Source organism: Pezoporus flaviventris, unplaced genomic scaffold, assembly GCF_033815535.1.
Source record: "Pezoporus flaviventris isolate CSIRO_AGI_PZ_B2104156 unplaced genomic scaffold, CSIRO_AGI_Pfla_v1 ptg000070l, whole genome shotgun sequence".
In the NCBI taxonomy this organism is placed as follows: domain Eukaryota; kingdom Metazoa; phylum Chordata; class Aves; order Psittaciformes; family Psittacidae; genus Pezoporus; species Pezoporus flaviventris.
The window spans coordinates 1175750-1193553 of NW_026892618.1; the positions used below are offsets into that span (position 1 = coordinate 1175750).

The following is a 17804-nucleotide window of genomic DNA, read 5'->3' on the forward strand; positions in this document are numbered from 1 at the left end:
AATACCAACCCTGGAGCAGCAGTGCTTGCCAGAACACTGCTAGAGGATGACTGACATGGGCTTTCCAATTCTGATAAACATGCAGCTGTGTGTCACTCACATACTCTACCAATGCTGCAGAGCCTCACACAAATCAGCACAAACTGCTCCCCGCCCTCACCAAAAAAAGATTTATAGCTAGCTAGCTAGCTAGACAGACAGACAGATAGATAGATAGCATGGACTTCTGCTACCCTTCACTAAACTCACCAGACCAAAAAGAGTGAAATTTTATTTTAAATATTAAGTGTGGGGAAAACACAGTGTGTGACTAGAGAAGGAGCCATCTGTATTCAATGAAAAACGATTCTGCAATTGAGAACTTAACTGAGTAATTATTTCAGTGTCAGTAATCATAAATGAAAACAGGCAGGCACTTCATTCCACATTGAAATAAGATGGTTTTTACCACAGCAGACAAAATTTCACAGTACAATGACACAACTTTGTCACATTCTGAGTTAATAAACTGTTGCTAAAAATACTTAACCCCCTTATGCCCCCCCAATCAGTTGTCCCCAAGGAAAGACACAGAAAATCAAAACTGATAAAGATAAATTAAAGCAACACATGCTGTCACATTGCTGCAAACTTGTCAGAGAAAGGGAGACGAGAAAATTACATTCTTTTTCTTTCAATCATCCCTGATTTGAGGGTTGCTGGCACCAAAACCCTTTGATAATTTGTCTGCTTTCAGAAGAGAAAAAGCAGAACGAGCATCTAAATTCCTTCTGTCCTAAACTGAGTTTGGAAATGTTTCATTTCACTAGGGTCCTGCCAAGTCTCAGGAAGCGTCCATCCTGACTTTAAAGAGATTATCATTCTCATTAATACAACTGATTTAGACATCTTCTTGCAGATTACCTAATTCTAGTAAGATTCCTTTTTAATAATTAGAAATGATTTATTTCTGATATGAGAGCTCATGAGTTTATATCATATTTTAACTGTGAATTTTTATGTTTAGGTCAAATTTGAGGTTTTTTTTTTGTTGTTTTTTTTTTTAGGGGGGCGTGTGGTTGTTTTGTTTTGGGTTTTTTTTTTGTTTGTTTTTTTTTAAGCTAGAATACAGTACAAGTTTGAGATGGCATAGCCTTTCTTTCCCTTTGTGCAATGAATACAGAACGAGTGTGATGTCTGTACTCTGTAAAGATGATTTGCAGTGCAAAAAGGAACACGGAAGATCGAGGGCAGAGAGAAAGAGAAGGGACAGTTCCAGCTCTACTGAAAAGCTGAGCGGCAGCAAGAATGTAGAACTCTGCATCCTCCAAAGAATCCAAAATGTATTTGTGTCCTTGCAGTTTTGAATGGCATAGATTCCAGCCTTTGGATTTATGAATGAATATTCCCACTTTACACTTGGCACCTCTGAACATAAATTTATTTACAATGCCTGAGCACCAAAAACACAAACTGTGCTTATTACAAGGTTCATTTTTATTTGATGGCACAAGAACCAGTCTTTGGATTTATCTCATTTCCATGAACCCTAGGTAAAACATTCATATGAAAACAAAGGAGCCAAGAACTCAGACTTGTTTATATGGCCCATGTCAGGTTTTCCCAGTGTTGCATTTTTAAAAGGTATTTGATTGATCACAAGATGTGGAGACCAGGAGGAAAACTCGCTAAGCTGCAGCAATCCAAACCTATTCAGAATGCATAACCATCCATCTCTACCTGTTCTGACTATCACCACCAGAATGTATTCATTCACATTAAAAAATGGAACCAAAACTTTCTACATCAGCAAGATTTGTTGTGCTTCATGGAGGGGATGAGGAGGAAAAATTAATCATGTTTACCACTGTTTCTGCTATTGAACAGATAAAGGACAACTTTAGTTGTTACTATAATCATACCATAGGATATTTTTTATTGATCATTAAACTTCTATAGCACGGTTATTACCATTCCATTTTGAAGTCTTAGCCATTGCTGAGGACTTTCCTGTGGTACCACGAGACAATGTTGAACAAAAATTGTTCTGCAAAGCATTCCCAGTCAACAAAAGATATGAAGTAAGAGAGAAAGACTTGGCAATGGGGGGTACTGCAAGATAATTTCCCTATAGGGGATAGTTATCTTCCCTGTTTTATAATTCTGCAGTGTGATTCCTTCACCATGAGTTTATTGTTCCGTTACCTCTGAGCTGCTGCTGATCTCACACAGTCTCTTTAGTAATCAGTTCTCTATGCAAATTTTTTGTAGCTGTTTCCTTATACAGCCATTCCGTAGAATGCAAATGTTATCAGGTTTTGGAAATTTTAGTAATTTAGAAATTTAACTTTTGTTTTAAATTGTTTAAACCACAGACAAGCATTTCATTTATACCTTTGGCCATACTCTCGAAAACATATATTAACAATAATAACCCTACTTCTATATTTCAAATTGGCATTTTGCATGACCAATACAAATTACAGTGTATTACTATTTAAGATAGACTTGAGCACATGTAAGTAAAAGACACAAATGGGAACTTCTGCTCTGACATCTTACTTGAGTTTAGAAGTGCATTTCTGAATCCTAAATGCTATGACAGATACAACTGCCTCAGAGGCCCTTCTCTGCCCTGATGGGTTGGTGTAGGCAGTGCCAGCAGCTTCAGCCACTCACACAAACCTGTCCCCTAAGCATTACGGAAGCCATACAAAGAAAGATACATCCTCCAGAGCACGGCCTTACAGAAAAGTCGGTTTGAAGCGAGAGCCCACATTAAGAGTCTCATTTCCACACAAAGGAAGGACTGAGGACATGTGAGAACATATTAACCAGAGGAAGAAAATTACTACCCTGTGGCGTAAGTTTGGCCTCCTGGAGAAAAGGGCCTCCTGGAGAAAAGCATCAAGATCATTACTGCCAAAGGAATGACACCAGATTAGAAACACTTATGAATTGTTCTGACAAGAGAGTGAATATTTAATTAAGCAAGGTAATTTCTTGTGGCATGGCAGACATAAGGTAGTACACAAAAAATACCTTATTTAGTGTAAGTCAAGCCTTGCATTTATAAACTAGACAGAGGAACTGGTTGTGGTTTTGAGGCTCAGTGTAGAAAAAAACGTCCTCTGGTTTGCCAGTTACTATGATGAACTAGCCACAAATGTGCTATGTTAAATCTGACCTTCCTCTTTGAACTGACTAAATAATCAATTGGGTTCAGGATGATACCAACACCTTACTTCTGAATTAAGGTGACTTCTCTGGTTTGGTCCAGAAGATGGACTCTGAGGTTTAGTCCTAATGAGCTGATGATTTTCTCAGATACTCAGAACCCATTTTAGGAAACCAAATCCTCTCTGTGAAGGTTAGCATGAACTGAAATTAAGCATTTTTAAAATTTTGTATCAAAAACTTTAAAAATACTTTTTCACTCTAAAGTGGAGTTAGAGTGACAGTGGTGAAATGGCTACTTTCTCTTCCTTTCTTGAAAAAATAACCTGAAAGTTATTATAGAAATTAAGAAACTTAATTTGTTGTGTTTATTGTAATAGTGTCTGAAGCATCAGCCATAATAGAGCTCATCTGCATAATACAAACAGATGTAATATCTGCTTACAGTGGATTCTTTAGTCTCTGTTAAGGTACCGAGTGACTTACTGGATACAGTGAGAGTTACCTTGCTCAGATAAATATATGAGGAAGAAACCCACACTTACTGTCATAACGTTGATTTGGCTGTTGGGAATGAGGACATGTTTGCTACTGTCAGAACCCACTCAATAACTCAGTACAAAAAGGGGAGTTTTGGCTCATTTGTGCAGATAAGGATGCCTCCACACAGGGGAGAACACTTCTGTAAACAGTGTTGTCTGAAACTAAGGCAGAAAATTTAAACCTCAAGAAGGAAAATTATCATATGAAGCAATCTGTCAAAGGGATTGGAGTCATTAAGATGGAGACGGCTGGGTGAACTTTAGAGACTGAGTTTCCTTAGCCTGATAGCATACTTATTGCAGGCTGGTGCCTAGTTTGAATGTCACCACAGATCCTTCATCAGATCTGTTCAAGAAATAAGAGCTTGAGCTGTAGAGAATGGACTTAACAGATGTCAGAGGGTCTCTGATGTTTCAAGGAATATTAACCCTGCTGATGAAGCATGACTTTGCAGAAGCTTTTGTGATCCAAGTCAGTTTCAGAAACTGATTTCAGGTACATAGATGTGAAAATGTAGCAACGGGAAGAAGTGGAAATACTGCACCTAGGGTGAAAAAAAACCAAATTCTGTGAGGCTGCAAAGTATGCCAAAATCAAATGGAATAGGGTAATGACAGTGAATTTTTGTCACTTCCGGAAGATGATCCGAAGCTTTCACTGTGCTCATGGCTGCGTCTGGAGTGCAAAGAATGCTGCCAGTCAGACTCCCGGGGCTGTCAGCACAGGAACCGACACTCGCTGCAGCTGATGGCAGAATTGAGATATTCCAGATTTAGAGAAAGAGTTAAAATCATAGCAGACAGCAGGTACAACAGATACCTGCACACTTATAATCAAGTGCAAAAAAATGCATGTCTATCACCTACTGCTTAACAGCCTTGGCGTGGCAGGTACTTGGCTTTCAAGCATCAGCTGGCTGAGAATGTCAGAAAACACTCTACCTGACAAGCCATCTCCTTAGAAATCTGGTTTGTGAAGATCTCTTTATGATAGGGAATATGACAGCTCTGAGCAAACCTGGGCTTGGCTGGAAAATGCCCTTACTTCCTGGGGACACAGGACAGACAGCTAGGGGAAAAAAAAAAGAGACAATCCAGCTAGCAAGTGCATGGACTGGACTAGGTATCACTGGCCATACCAACTGAATTGCATAGACACATAAAGTAGGACAAGGGCTTTGTTCAGAAGTATTATCAGGTTTCCTCAGAGACTACCCTTTACAAACTGTGCTGATACTGCACTGAACAGATGAAATTTTACCCAAAAAAAGAGATGAAGTTTGGAGAAAACCCAAGTATGATTACTGCTTTCAGAATAACAAACATTTCATCTAGAAGAAATTTTGCAATGACAAAGTCAAGCCAACCCTTTTTTACCAGAACCGTGAGAGCTAAAACTTGCTATTTTCCCCCTGTACTGTGCAATTGGTGTTGCTGCTTCAGAAAACTGTGGGTACCTGAGCTGGACTCAGCAATTGTTAACAGAGAAAAGTATGGGATTGGTTCAATACTGATGAAACAAAACACCAAGATAAGAACAAAAGCAAGACATGGAGGTTTTGTGTCAGATCAGTGCAAGAACTATCAGTTACTGGTCACTAACACAATATAATGATGGCCATAAACCTTCTGTTTCCTTAAAATCTTTAAATAGGTCCAAGAAAGTGCTAGATATGCATAGCCCTCCTCCCAAGTACAGCCAAAAATTTAAATCAATTAACATTTTAGTGACTGTATTTTTGTTCAATTTCTAAACAATAACAGCTGTGAGAAATAATGATGTTAGTATAAGATCCATCCTCATTTTAGCTCTCTTGACTCCTGTGATTAGTGAGGAAGAGGTATTTACCTATTAAGATAAGTTAAATATGTGTAAGGATGATTGTTTCATAACAATTTAAAACACAAAAAAGTCTGGCTTTCATCTGCAGATGGGGCCTGCACTGATACACTACACAAGCTCTAATTATCCACTTACAATTATAATTACAAGGATTGTCTCAAGCTGCCTGTCACTTGCCTTCAACATTCTTAGTAGTGAACTATTTACATTCCCTGTATCCAGCCATAGTATTTGACACAAGCTACACCTGCAAAGTTTTCAGCATTAGCAACAGTCTGGAAATAGCACATCCAACAGCTTTATGGGCTTGAGTGGAAATCATGTATTAGGACCAAGAGGCCTTCAAAAAAGTCTATTAGAAACCCTTCATCTACTGCAGATCAGTATATACCTTTAAAAGCAGAACTAGCCCCACTCCAGTACTTGGCCTTGGCTGCTGCACGTATTTTGAAGATATTTCAAGAGGTGAGGAGCTAGCTGTTCTGTATACAAGTATCCCTATAGATGCTATGCTCCACTGCCTGCAAGCTGTAAGCAGGTGTCCACTGCAGTGGATGTCTCTCTTGTTCTGCTATCCATGTAATTAATGAACTTCACTCAGCGTATGAAATCAAACAAAAATAAAAAGGGCAGTTATTTAATGTCCTTATTTACCATGGTTTAAAGCTAAAATACAAAAGGGCATAGCCCAGTGATGACGGCAAGACACCATCTAGTCTGTCCTCATTTAAATCAGTATGATCTTGCACTGATTTAAATGAAGCCAGGATATCCCTTGAAAATCAGCAATAAAGCTGAGAAGCAGCATTTTGCTTGCCCTCCCCTTTGTGTTCACAAATGTGAAGCATATGCAATGCATGCTTTTAAAAAGTTTGAAATTTCTCACTTCAGGTTCAAATAAACTCAAACCCAGACCAAACCCTAGTGGCAATAGCTAAAGTGAATAGAAGTCATTGATGCATACTATTTGAATACTGAAAGCAAAATTTATGCTGTTGAGAATGATAGATGAGGGATGTAAATTAAGAATTGGGAATGTTGTGAGATAAAGATTTTGGCTGTCTATAGAAGAATATAATTTACTCAAAATTTACTTTAAAATAGCTCTCTAAATGAGGAAAATCTCAGATGAAACTCATTTAACAGAAATACAGAGATCTACATCTGGATTTTGTCTTCACAAAAATCATGCTGATGCTCAAAATTTGTTCAAATATTAAGCAAACTTAATGGCATATTAAATGCCGGTGAAGTTTCTTTTTCTATTTTTTTTCCCTCCAAATAACTGAACTAAACACATTTTTATTTTCTTTGCTTGACATACCTATTAAAAATTCACACCCTTCTTTCAGAGATCTTACTAATCAGTTCTACCACTGTGTAACGTTGTGCCAGACACATAACTGTGTTATGTTCTGTTTCTGTTCTATCACCTGTAAGATAAATGTACCCAGGCTAGAGGTATATATACTGTAAGATGTAGCAACAAATTGTGAAACTCTGGAGCCTTGGAGCACAAAGAGCTATGGAAATGTTGCTGTGACTGCCTTAAAAATCAGGAATCAAAACACACAATCACATTACCCTGGGAAAAGCAATTTCAAGACTGTATCCTTACCTCTGAGTTTCTCCCTGCATGTGCCTTTGCCCCTATGTAGGGAACACAGTGCACTTACCCTACAGATAGCACCTGATATTTGGTCCTTTTAGGTTGGTCTGGTATGCACTGGGGAGCTCACTGGTATAGCCAGTGGCTGAGTCTACTCTCTTTGCCCTGTGCACAAAGGTGGTAAAGGGAACTCAGATTTGGACACTCCCATTTTAAATATGGGTCTTTGTAATCTGCATTTTTATACTATAGTTATGAACTGCAGACAAAGGGTCTGTAAATGCCAGTAAAAATACTTTGGGAAGGGAGGACTTTGGGCTTATTCCTGCAAAACATGTTTTTTTCAGTGAATTTTTATGGCCTATAAAACCCAGAAACTTTTCATTGATTTTTACTAGGTGCTCTACTTATAACTAACAATATGACATGGGTTGATGATAGGTATTCAAGATATCTCTCATTTTCTATTCCCTAATTAATCCAAAGGGCAAGAAGTTTTTGGCTTTTTTTTCATAATGGGACAATAATCTGATGATAAGTATTCCCAACCCATGAATGCTCTCAAGGCTATGCCCAATTGCCACTCAAGTTTTCAAGATATAAACATATCCTGTGTAGATGTAAACTTTCTGAATCAGGCACTGTTATGTAGTTTCATACTACTGTCCTTGTTCCAAAAGATACGTCCTCTTTTGACAAAACTCACCTTTTCTTTTTAGGTAGGACACAGTTTCCTTCATTACTGGGGGGATTAGTTCACCTTTATTTTTGTCCTTGATACTGTTAGGAAAAAAAAAGAAAAAAAAAAGGTAACAGCCTTTAAATAGCATTTATAGATAAAGAATCAAACCAAGACAGAGCAGTCTCAATGAAAACATGAGAGATACCTGAGAGCACACATGGCAGAGGGATTGGACTAGATGATCTCCAGAGGTGCCTTCCAACCATAATGATTCTGTGATTAAATTTCACAAGTTAAGGAGCCTGCACCAAATATGAGTCCTCCACAACTCTAACAGGCCCTGAACAAGCCATTGAAACAAGAGGCTTGGACTTATATTCAAAGAGCTGTTCCTAAACATTTTCTTCTTGCTAGAAAAGCTGTATAACTGCAACAGCGCTGAATCATAGCATGGTTTGGGTTGGAAAGGACCTCAAGATCATCTAGTTCCAACCCCCCTGCCATAGCCAAGGGCAATTCATACTAGACCAGGTTGCTCAAGGTCCTGTCCAACCTGACCTTGAACAGTGCCAGTGATAGAACATCCATATTTCCTTGGGCAACCTGTTCCAGTGCCTCACCACCCTCACAGTAAAGAACTTCTTCCTTGTACCTAGCCTAAATCTCCCCTGTTTAAGTTTGAAGCCATTACCCTTTCTTCTATCACTACAGTCTCTGATGAAGAGTTCCTCTTCAGCATCCTTGTAAGCCCCCTTCAGATATTGGGGGCCTACAATATCTATTTATCTGTAAAATAAACAAGTGCTGTTTACTGGCCTGAAGGGGAATCAAGGAAAGAGCATACGAATGATGTTCCAGGCTAACTTTGCATCTACTTGAGATTGGTTTTGCTCTAGTTCTGTTCCCCTCATTCGGCATGCCCCAGTAGGGCTGCTTTTAACCATGATGCAGTGACAGAACTGGTGGTGGCTCTGACTAGATATAGTTGGACACTGTTCATGGAACAGGGTTTCAAGACAGCTTAGAGGCAGGCAAGGAAGGAGTGTGCAGTAAATGCTTCATAATAAGTCTTGATCAGGGGATGCTGCAAATTTAGGGACCTTTTATCATGCAGATTTTTCTTTGTCACTTGTCTCTTTTTAAGCCACAGTGTATGTATAATTAAAAGGATATTGTGCTATTTATTTTGAAGTGATGCGGCAAGATTATTAATGCTTTGAATAACTTCCATGAAATGGGATTTCTTTCTTGTATGAGTGAACAGTTGAGGAAAAAATTGAACATAGAATTTTCTTGATCTAGACAGTGTAAAAAAAATCTGCAATCATATTTCTTATTTAAAAAAGAAAAAATCTTTAACAGTTTAAGAAGTATAACAAAAGAGATGGTCAGATTTGCTGAGTATTCTGCCACATTTTAAGAGTAATCAACAGCAAAATAAAGGACCAATCTCAGATTTTAAAGCAGACTTAATATGTATTTATGTGTACAATTTCATATTTGATACTTAAAAGGTGACCAACTTTACAAAGAAACTGTAAAGCAACAGCACGAAACAGCACAGAGATCTGTGACTGTATCATGAGCAGCTACAAATCCTGCAGCTCATCCACAGAAAATGCAGTATGCTTATACAACATGTAAACATAGCCTTAACCTAGTCCTACTAGTTGAGGTTGCACCTCCAGAGGACTTTGGGTCTTGTTCTTTTCCATGTATTGTGATTTTCACTATTTCTGCCTAGGCTTGCTTATTGCTTTATTAACATGAACCAACTAATAATAACTGGAGTATATTTAATAAAATTCTGTAACACTGTTGCATGGAAGTAGCAATCCACTATTATATTTTGTTTACACTACACATAAAACCTACTTTAAGATAAATGTTACAGCAACATAAGTCAGCATGGATGGGTAGGGAAACTGTCAAATTGTCCCACCTCCTCCCATTTGCTTTTCCTATGCCTATAGTAGGGAGTTACGAGAAGATATGTGGACTGCTTAAGTTTGGATCTCCAAGCTTTGGAGGTTGGTCACCACCAGCTTCACATATAGGGTTAGTGGGGGTATTTCTCCAATGGAAAGACACGGAGCAGGATCATGACTTAGGTACTGAATCACTCTGTGGTTTTGCCCCTCTTACTCATAAACTGACAGGAGAATATACTTCATGCTATTCAGTTATTCAGCCATCAAATATTTTGACTTCATTCATCACTCCAGGGAAACAATGCTGAGCCACCAGTGACATTTCTTCCAGTTACATTTTCATTGCCTTCCCAGTCCTACTCCTCCTCTTCTCTATTTTCACCATCCAATTTCATCCCTAGCACTAATATCTGTGCATCTGTATGTTACCCAGATTCTCCTAGACCATATGTTTTTCTTCCTCTACTCTGTGTCACTTCCCCAGTGCTACATAAAACAATGCAACTTGTTATGTAATTATAATAAACTTGTTAATCCAGCTCCCAGAGCTTGTTGTTCTACTATTTCAAATACTTAGTCCAACCTACTGTTTGAAAGGAAATAAATTGTTCTCTCAGCTATAGAACTAATGAAGTTGATCTGCTATGGATTTGTATCTTATGTTCTACCTCTTTCCTCATCATAGCAATCTGAGTTAATTTCCTTATGTCTCTATAACCTCACTTCCTTTACAGAGTATTTTAATTTCCTACCCTCACCTCTTCATCTCATATTTCCTCATAAGGTAAGGAGTAGCTCATAAATAATGACCATTTAAACACTAACTAATGCACCAGCACACCAGACAACTGAAACTGGAGTTCCTGCTATAGCTTCTCTCCTTCCAGCCAATGATTTTTAAGAGCTTGTAGTATTTGTGAAAACTCTACTCCTTTGTCAAATTTGGTTGATGCGAGCCCGTAGCTCTCCTGTGAGCCTTACTAAAAATCAATTAATTGAACAATATTTTCCTGCTCTTCACAACAAAGTACCCATACCAGAATCCAAAGTGTATAAAATTCAATACTGTTCTATATGTGGGCTAATACTACTTTGCGGACACTGCTGTATCTCCTCTAACAGGAACTGTTTGGCAAAGGGGAATTTTCCTTGATGTGAACAGACAAATTTTGATGAAAAAAATTTAGCCAAGTTTCACAAAACTATGTTCATAGCATGATAATTTTAGACATTTGACCACATAAATTCTACAATTTATGCTAAGCGCTTGCAGGAAGAAACAGATTAACAGCAAGGAATGAGTTTAATTCAGATAATCCTAAAGTATGATTTTTAAAACATTAGTAATTCTCATTATTTTCTACTGCTTGCATGAAATGATCTTTACATGAAACTGTACAATTTCTTGTCCTTACACATTAGGAAGGCACCATTAATTTTAGTATGAAACAGTACTGGACTTGCTGGAGTAATCATTCTCTGTAGTATCATAACAAAATGATAATGGCCAGAAGAAAGATTTATAACCTGACTTGTGAGACCAAGTCCAACCTCAGACTTCCCCCTTATCACAGACATCTTATTAGAGCTAAACCAGAGCCCATAAGTGCTTCATGAGAAAAAAATCACTCATTAGGAAAGGCCATGGACTGAAATGCTACCAGGACCAAGTTTATGACCCAGTCCTCAGAGCAGCGTCCTCTTCTTGTCCACAGTGACAATCAGGTGCCTATGCAAAATATCTCTCCTAGCAGCAAAATCCTCTCAGCCCCTTTCAGGATATGTACCCCATCACTCCTAGTCTCTCCTGCTCCTTCCAGCTTCAACAATCTTACAGCATTTTCACACACGCTGGTGATACTGTAGAGTGGAAGGTCAGCGTTAGTGTTACAACCAAGCAGGAATTGAGCAGCGCTCTCAGACCCAGGTTGTTCTCCCCTTCCTCCTGCTTTCCACCAAGACCCTGAGGAGGAAAAATTAACAAGCAACTTTGCTTCAGTACCATGAGTTCTCTTACCATCCCCTGCAGAAGTTGGTCACAGCAAAGGAGACAGAGCCACACAAATGCAGAACAAATGAACACCCTACCCCACTCTGAAAGACAGTTTCTGTATGTGAATTACTTTCTCTCACAGCAGATCAGTTGTATAACAACCCTGCTGCAACAACATAGAACAAAACAGGCAGTGACTGTGCAGCTCCATTAATAAATTAGCCTTGCTAATAAACCATACAAGTAAGGAAGTTTTAGTGCTTGTTTGCACATCATGCAAAGTTGAAATTCCCAATAAAATTGTAACTCTGGGTGCTGGACTAAACAAGAAAAGAAGCTGGGAGATGAGGTCCATACCGAGGTCAATGTTTAGGATACCAGCGAGGAAAAGCCTGCAGCAAATCAAGTTAAGGGAAAAAAACAAAAAATCCCACCACATTTATTTTAGCCTTTCTAACAGGGGAGTTATAACACAGTCTTTATGTGTCAAATAATTTTGTTCCATGTATTCAAATCAGTACTCTAAACATTTAGGGCAACTTTTATTAAAATTAGTCGAAAGCCTAATTCACTTAAATGGGAACATCATCAAGACTTTAATTTGCTTGGAAGCTGTTACATCTTTATTATTGACAATTTAAGCTCATGGAACCCATTCTCAGCCTCTCTGAAGTTGCTCTGATTGTTTTTGCTTTCTTACAGCTGCTCACTCCAGAGGCACCAAATAACAACCCAGCAGCTTTTTATAAATGTTTTCTAATTATTATTGTTAGCCATAAATGTGTTTCCCATTTCAGTGTATAAATAGCAAACTGATTATTTACAGCACTCGCTCCTGCTGAGCACTAGTTTATCTGTCAGAGAGGCGAGACAAATAACTGGGCTGTAATTTGTAATAATAAAACCTACACATCATTTTTCTTTTTTCTAGGAAAAAAAGATACCTTTTCTGCACTTCTACCATTTTCTATAGAATTCCTGTTTCCTTTGCAGGAAAGGTTCCATTCCCGGCACAATGAAAGAGGTCCTCAGGATAAATGGCATTTTAAAATAAGAGTAGGATATTCACTGAAAGTCACATGCAAAGGATTGTTCTGCTTTTGCAACACTGAGAAAAGCTGGGATGTAAGTTTTCATAGCATTTCACAATGTGGGACACAGCATTTGGTTTACTGGACCTAAGGTGACAGAAAATAATAAGGATGTTACTTCAGCTAATGTAAATCAGACCAGCTCAGAGGTCAATGAAATTACACCTCTATCCTCTCTTTGTGGATCCTGTCAAGTAATCTGCATTTTTCTTGCCTTGTTCAGGATGGTGTGATGAGCAGCTGTGCTTTATGATGGACAATGTGAACTGACATTGGAGATCAGGCACTACAACGGGCAATTTGAAACGAGCGATCTCTTTCTGCTTAAGAAGCAAGCATAACAGAGCATTTCAGTGCACAGTATAGTTTTCTGTAACTGATTCACAGATCTGAATTGTATTGCAGCAACATGTCAGATTCAAGAAGGATCTATTCTAGTAAACACAGTAGCCAGAGAAAATGAGTACTTCTCACTAAAGGATATATGATTAGTTACTGCAACACGTTATATATGCAATGACTCGTTTCTAGACTCGTTTCTATCACGAAAGGCCTTTATATGTTGTTCTGAAGTGTCATTAAGTATTCTTGGCTGTTAATCTTTGTCTCTCTTTGCTTTTCCTCTCCTTTTCATTTTTTCCCTGCTGAGACATGCTGAGATTTGGTTTAGAATGCATTCTTCCTTGCTGGTCACGCATGTACAGCATGCACAAGCGGAAAGATTATGACCAAAAGGAAAGCACCCTGAAATGTTTATGATAACAATTCAACAAACAAAAGCTGTATAGTTGTAGCAATTCTGTGCATTTTCTCTGCCTCCCTCTCCCCATCTATATCAATAGATAGAAAACCAAAACATTTCCTGTCTTCCCAAAAAAGATATTTAATTTTAGATTTCAAAACCAATTGGAGAAAACAGAACAATGTCAATAACTGGTGAAGGTCAAATCTGTGTTCTGTGGTAGAGCTCAGCTGTAACCCCCCTTGATTACAGAGGCAATTGGGTGCAGCAACAGAGGTTTATAGGAGCACGCTGAACATACAGCAGAGGACAATGATGCTGCTTAGCTCATATAGTCAATTATTAATTCCTTTAAAGTGTTGCAAATTTAGAAAGCTTCATTCACAAATTTTAACTGTGTTTATCTATCAGTATAGGCGGAGGGTTCTCCAGTTTTTTCCTTACCTTTTTAAACATAAAATCTTTTTAAATTTACTTTTAGAATCAAAATCCTGTTTTCACCATGACATGCAGTGCAAACTAGTGAGGATATATTCTCAATAGCTAACTCCTGATAGTCTACATTTTGTGTGTGACAGTAGCACTGCTGAAAGAACAGAAAAATAGTCTTGCTATATCAACAAAATCCATGAATATTCTTTGAAATGTCTGAATTAATAAAAGTGATAGCTACTGGTGAGTAACAGAAAGTAATTTTCATAGTACTGTTGTACTCTCCTCTGTAAGTCTCTGACAGCTACAGGCTGGGACATTATGCCTGAGGAAGTATTATTATACACTTGCCCTGTTCTAACACTGTTCCCTGCTGCCATCTGCTACTGCCCCTTATTAGAGACATGACATGAGGCCTGATAAACCTTTCAACTAGCTGTCGTGGTTTAAACCCTGTTGGCAAGTCAGCCACGCAGTCCACTCCCTCACTCCCCCCACCTTCTCCTCCTCCTGCCCCCGCTCCCAGAGGGACCAGGAGGAGAATCGAAAGAATGTAACTCCCATGGGTTGAGATAAGACCAGTCCAGTAACTAAGGTATAACACAAACCACTGCTGCTACCACCAATAATAATAATGATAAGGGAAATAACAAGGGGAGAGAATACAATACCACCCGTTGATACCAAGCCCGACCAAGCAGTGAGCCAGCCCTTCCGAGTAACTCTCAGTTACATCCTGGGCATGATGTGCTGTGGTATGGAATACCTCTTTGGCTAATTTGGGTCAGGTGTCCTGTCTCTGCTTCCTCATGGCTTCCCCTCCTCCCTGACAGAGCATGAGACTCATAAAGTCCTTGGTCAGACTAAACGTTTGAGCAGTAACTAAAGACATTGGTGTTATCTGAGCTGTTCCCAGGCTGAAAGTCAAAAACACAGTGCAGCACCAGCTACTAAGAAGGAGAAAAAAGACTGCTACTGCTAAACCCAGGACACTAGCTCATTATGGTTGTTATTCTCCTCACTCTAACTGCATGTAAGAAGCTCAAATTAGCAAGTTAGAGAGGGACATCATAAACCCTAAACATGCAAGCTGTCCTACCCAATCTGTACTACACATTCTTAAGTACCTGTCAAATCTGAATATGGATTCCCATTACATTAAAAAAGAAAAAATTAGTCACTTTGCTCTTCTAGTTTTTAATTATATATCTGAAAAGCAAATGTATTAACCCATATAAACTGAGAAAAGGGTTACATGAGGATGTGTTACCAGAGAGAGCATTGCCTGCTGCTTTTATGGAGGCAAATTCAAAGGGCTATAGCTTTACCACTTTCCACAGCCAGAAGACTCGGGTGCCATTACCAACCATCTTAGCAAACTCAGGCCACCTATAATGGCCTTAGATACATCTTATTCACCAGTGTTTTACTGACTGAATAGAAATCATTATCCCATAGATACTGAATCTGATGAAACCTCAGGCCTATGGACCTTACTATTTCTTTTCTTAAACTGAAGAAAAAGACTCCAGAGAAACAATTCTTTAACAACAGCAGCTTTATCTCAGCAGTACCTCTGACAGTACCATTTTTACTAACTGTAATGAAATATACAGTACACATATTCCCATAAGCCTATACAAAATAAAATAATTCTCCCTGTAGCTCTCTTCAGGAAAGGAAACAGCCTCACCCAGAACATGACTTCAAGCCTGCCTCTTTGCTAGACAGGTGGGAGGTCACTGCCATTTTGTCATTATAGTCTATAGAGATCATAACGGGAGAGGGAATTAGAAAATGCAATTCATTTATCAGATGAAAGTTGATACATTTTTTGTTCAGATTTTAGAAGCTCCCAACACATACCATTCCCTCTCCACTAGCTTTACCTTTCTTTGCAAACACAGTCAAAATTAACACCTTTAGTTCTCATTTATGAGTTCTAGGGGACTTCTTTATTTGTAATTTTTTACTGGTGATGGGTCACTCTCTCTTCTGCAAGAGGAAATTCAGACAAGGGTGGACAAAGACAAGGAACAAATATTCTTATGTACATCCACTTTGGACACGTGAGTGCTGTGAACTGCACCCACATATGGAGGGCAGCTGTCTGTCAGCGCCTCCATCACTAGCACTGGAACTCTCTGGGTCAAAAATGACAGTAATACCTCTCTCGGTGTTTCTCCACCCACAGATATTCCACAGAAAAACTCTTTAGGAAATATCCACCTTTTTTATACTCAGGGAAAGTTAAGGCATGCAGCAAGGATGTGATTTGCTGATGGTAATTCACCTGGAAAGTGATAGAGCTAGGAAGGGTGGTCACCACAGCCTCAACATGTGCAGCCCAATGAAAGACACTGTTCACTCTTCAGGCATAGTCAGAGAAGTAAAATATGGCTAGCCTGTAGTACGAGTGGCATATAACACACTGTCTGACTGCATAAGCCTGCGAGAAGTTTGACAGAGCTGCTTGACAGCCAGGCTAAGCTGGAGGCAAGTGACAATATGCCCTGACGCCGGCAAACAGTCCTGGGTTTACTATTGCAGCAGCAGCATAAAACATTGCCCGTCTTAATGACCTGGTGGAACCCACCTAAAAGATATTCTCTGAATTAGGGAAGTGAGTTAGCCATGTTCCAAGTGTTAGGTTGAACTCTAAAGAGGTATCATAAAAGTTAATGTCATAGTAGCTCTTACACAATAGATATTGATTGTGCTAATTTCAGGCTTTCCAGAAAGGATTAATGCTTAACATTTAACCAGGGGAAAATTGTATTTTATGTCTCATTTACAACTGAATCATTAGAACCAGAAAAGTAGATGGGGCGTGGGAGGTGGGAGGATATTCGACAAATGCCCAAGTGTCAGACTAAACTGCCTTTGCTGAATGTGAACAATATTCTTCAGCTGGTTTTGAGAAGGATGCAATAGAAAGAGGACAGAAATGACTGTGGGTAGGAAGCTAGAAGGTTTTGTGTGTTTGTCATTTTTTACCAAAATTGAAACTTGCAAGTACTATTGTAATCCCATTCCTTGTGTAAAGTAAAACATTTTTTATACCACATACAGTGCTGTAATCTATGTAAACAGCTGTGAGGGCATTTATGGAAGAGAGTGATCGTATTCATTTCATAAAATTCTGATCAGAACAATATGTGAGCAACAAAACAATATATAAAGGCTAAAGGATCCATTTTAGCTTTATGAAGCCATTTTTTTGGAGCCTGAGAATTTGTTCTGGTTTTCCTATCCAAAAAATATCTCCAAAACACTTTCATACTGCCAGCATCCAACAACAACAGATTAGCTCAGGACTCTGTCATGTACAGGTAAATTTCTGTCCACTGAGAGAAAAGTTGTGCAGTCATGCTAGCAGTAAGTACCAAAAAGATATTGTAAATGTGAAGATCACACAGGTCACTGGGACTATGAGACCTATCCTGAATGCATAAAACCTATTGTCTAGCAGCATAGTTTTGTGGCTTTCAAAGAAAATGAGAAACTAAGCATATAATAAATAGAATATTTGCAGGCTTTCTGTCTGGTAAATCTGCACATCACAGAAGGCTGCACTGTATAGAAATATGATATTTTAGAAATCTCATGGCTTACTATTGCAAGCTGACTCCAAATTGCTGGGTAGGTAGAGGTGGCCGCGGAGGAGGCACCTTAACCACAGGTGACAGTTTACCCTTCTGTTTCCTCCGAAGATTTTCATCATGTCTGCAAAAATCAAGAAATCATTGATTTTCTGTGCACCACAGCTGACAGACTATATGT

The 17804-nt window shown here is 38.7% G+C and overlaps 1 protein-coding gene across 2 annotated transcripts in view; it reads right to left on the bottom strand.

Annotated features, from left to right (window-relative positions):
• Nucleotides 1-17804, bottom strand: part of ARHGAP8 (Rho GTPase activating protein 8) — a 71213-nt gene that overhangs the window by 13093 nt on the left and 40316 nt on the right. For both annotated transcript variants that reach the window (XM_061472052.1, XM_061472051.1), the window contains exons 8-9: nucleotides 17637-17747; nucleotides 7857-7930 (exon numbers count right to left, since the gene is read on the bottom strand). In XM_061472052.1, the coding sequence (XP_061328036.1) occupies nucleotides 7857-7930; nucleotides 17637-17747 (185 nt within the window). The remainder of the gene's footprint in view (nucleotides 1-7856; nucleotides 7931-17636; nucleotides 17748-17804) is intronic.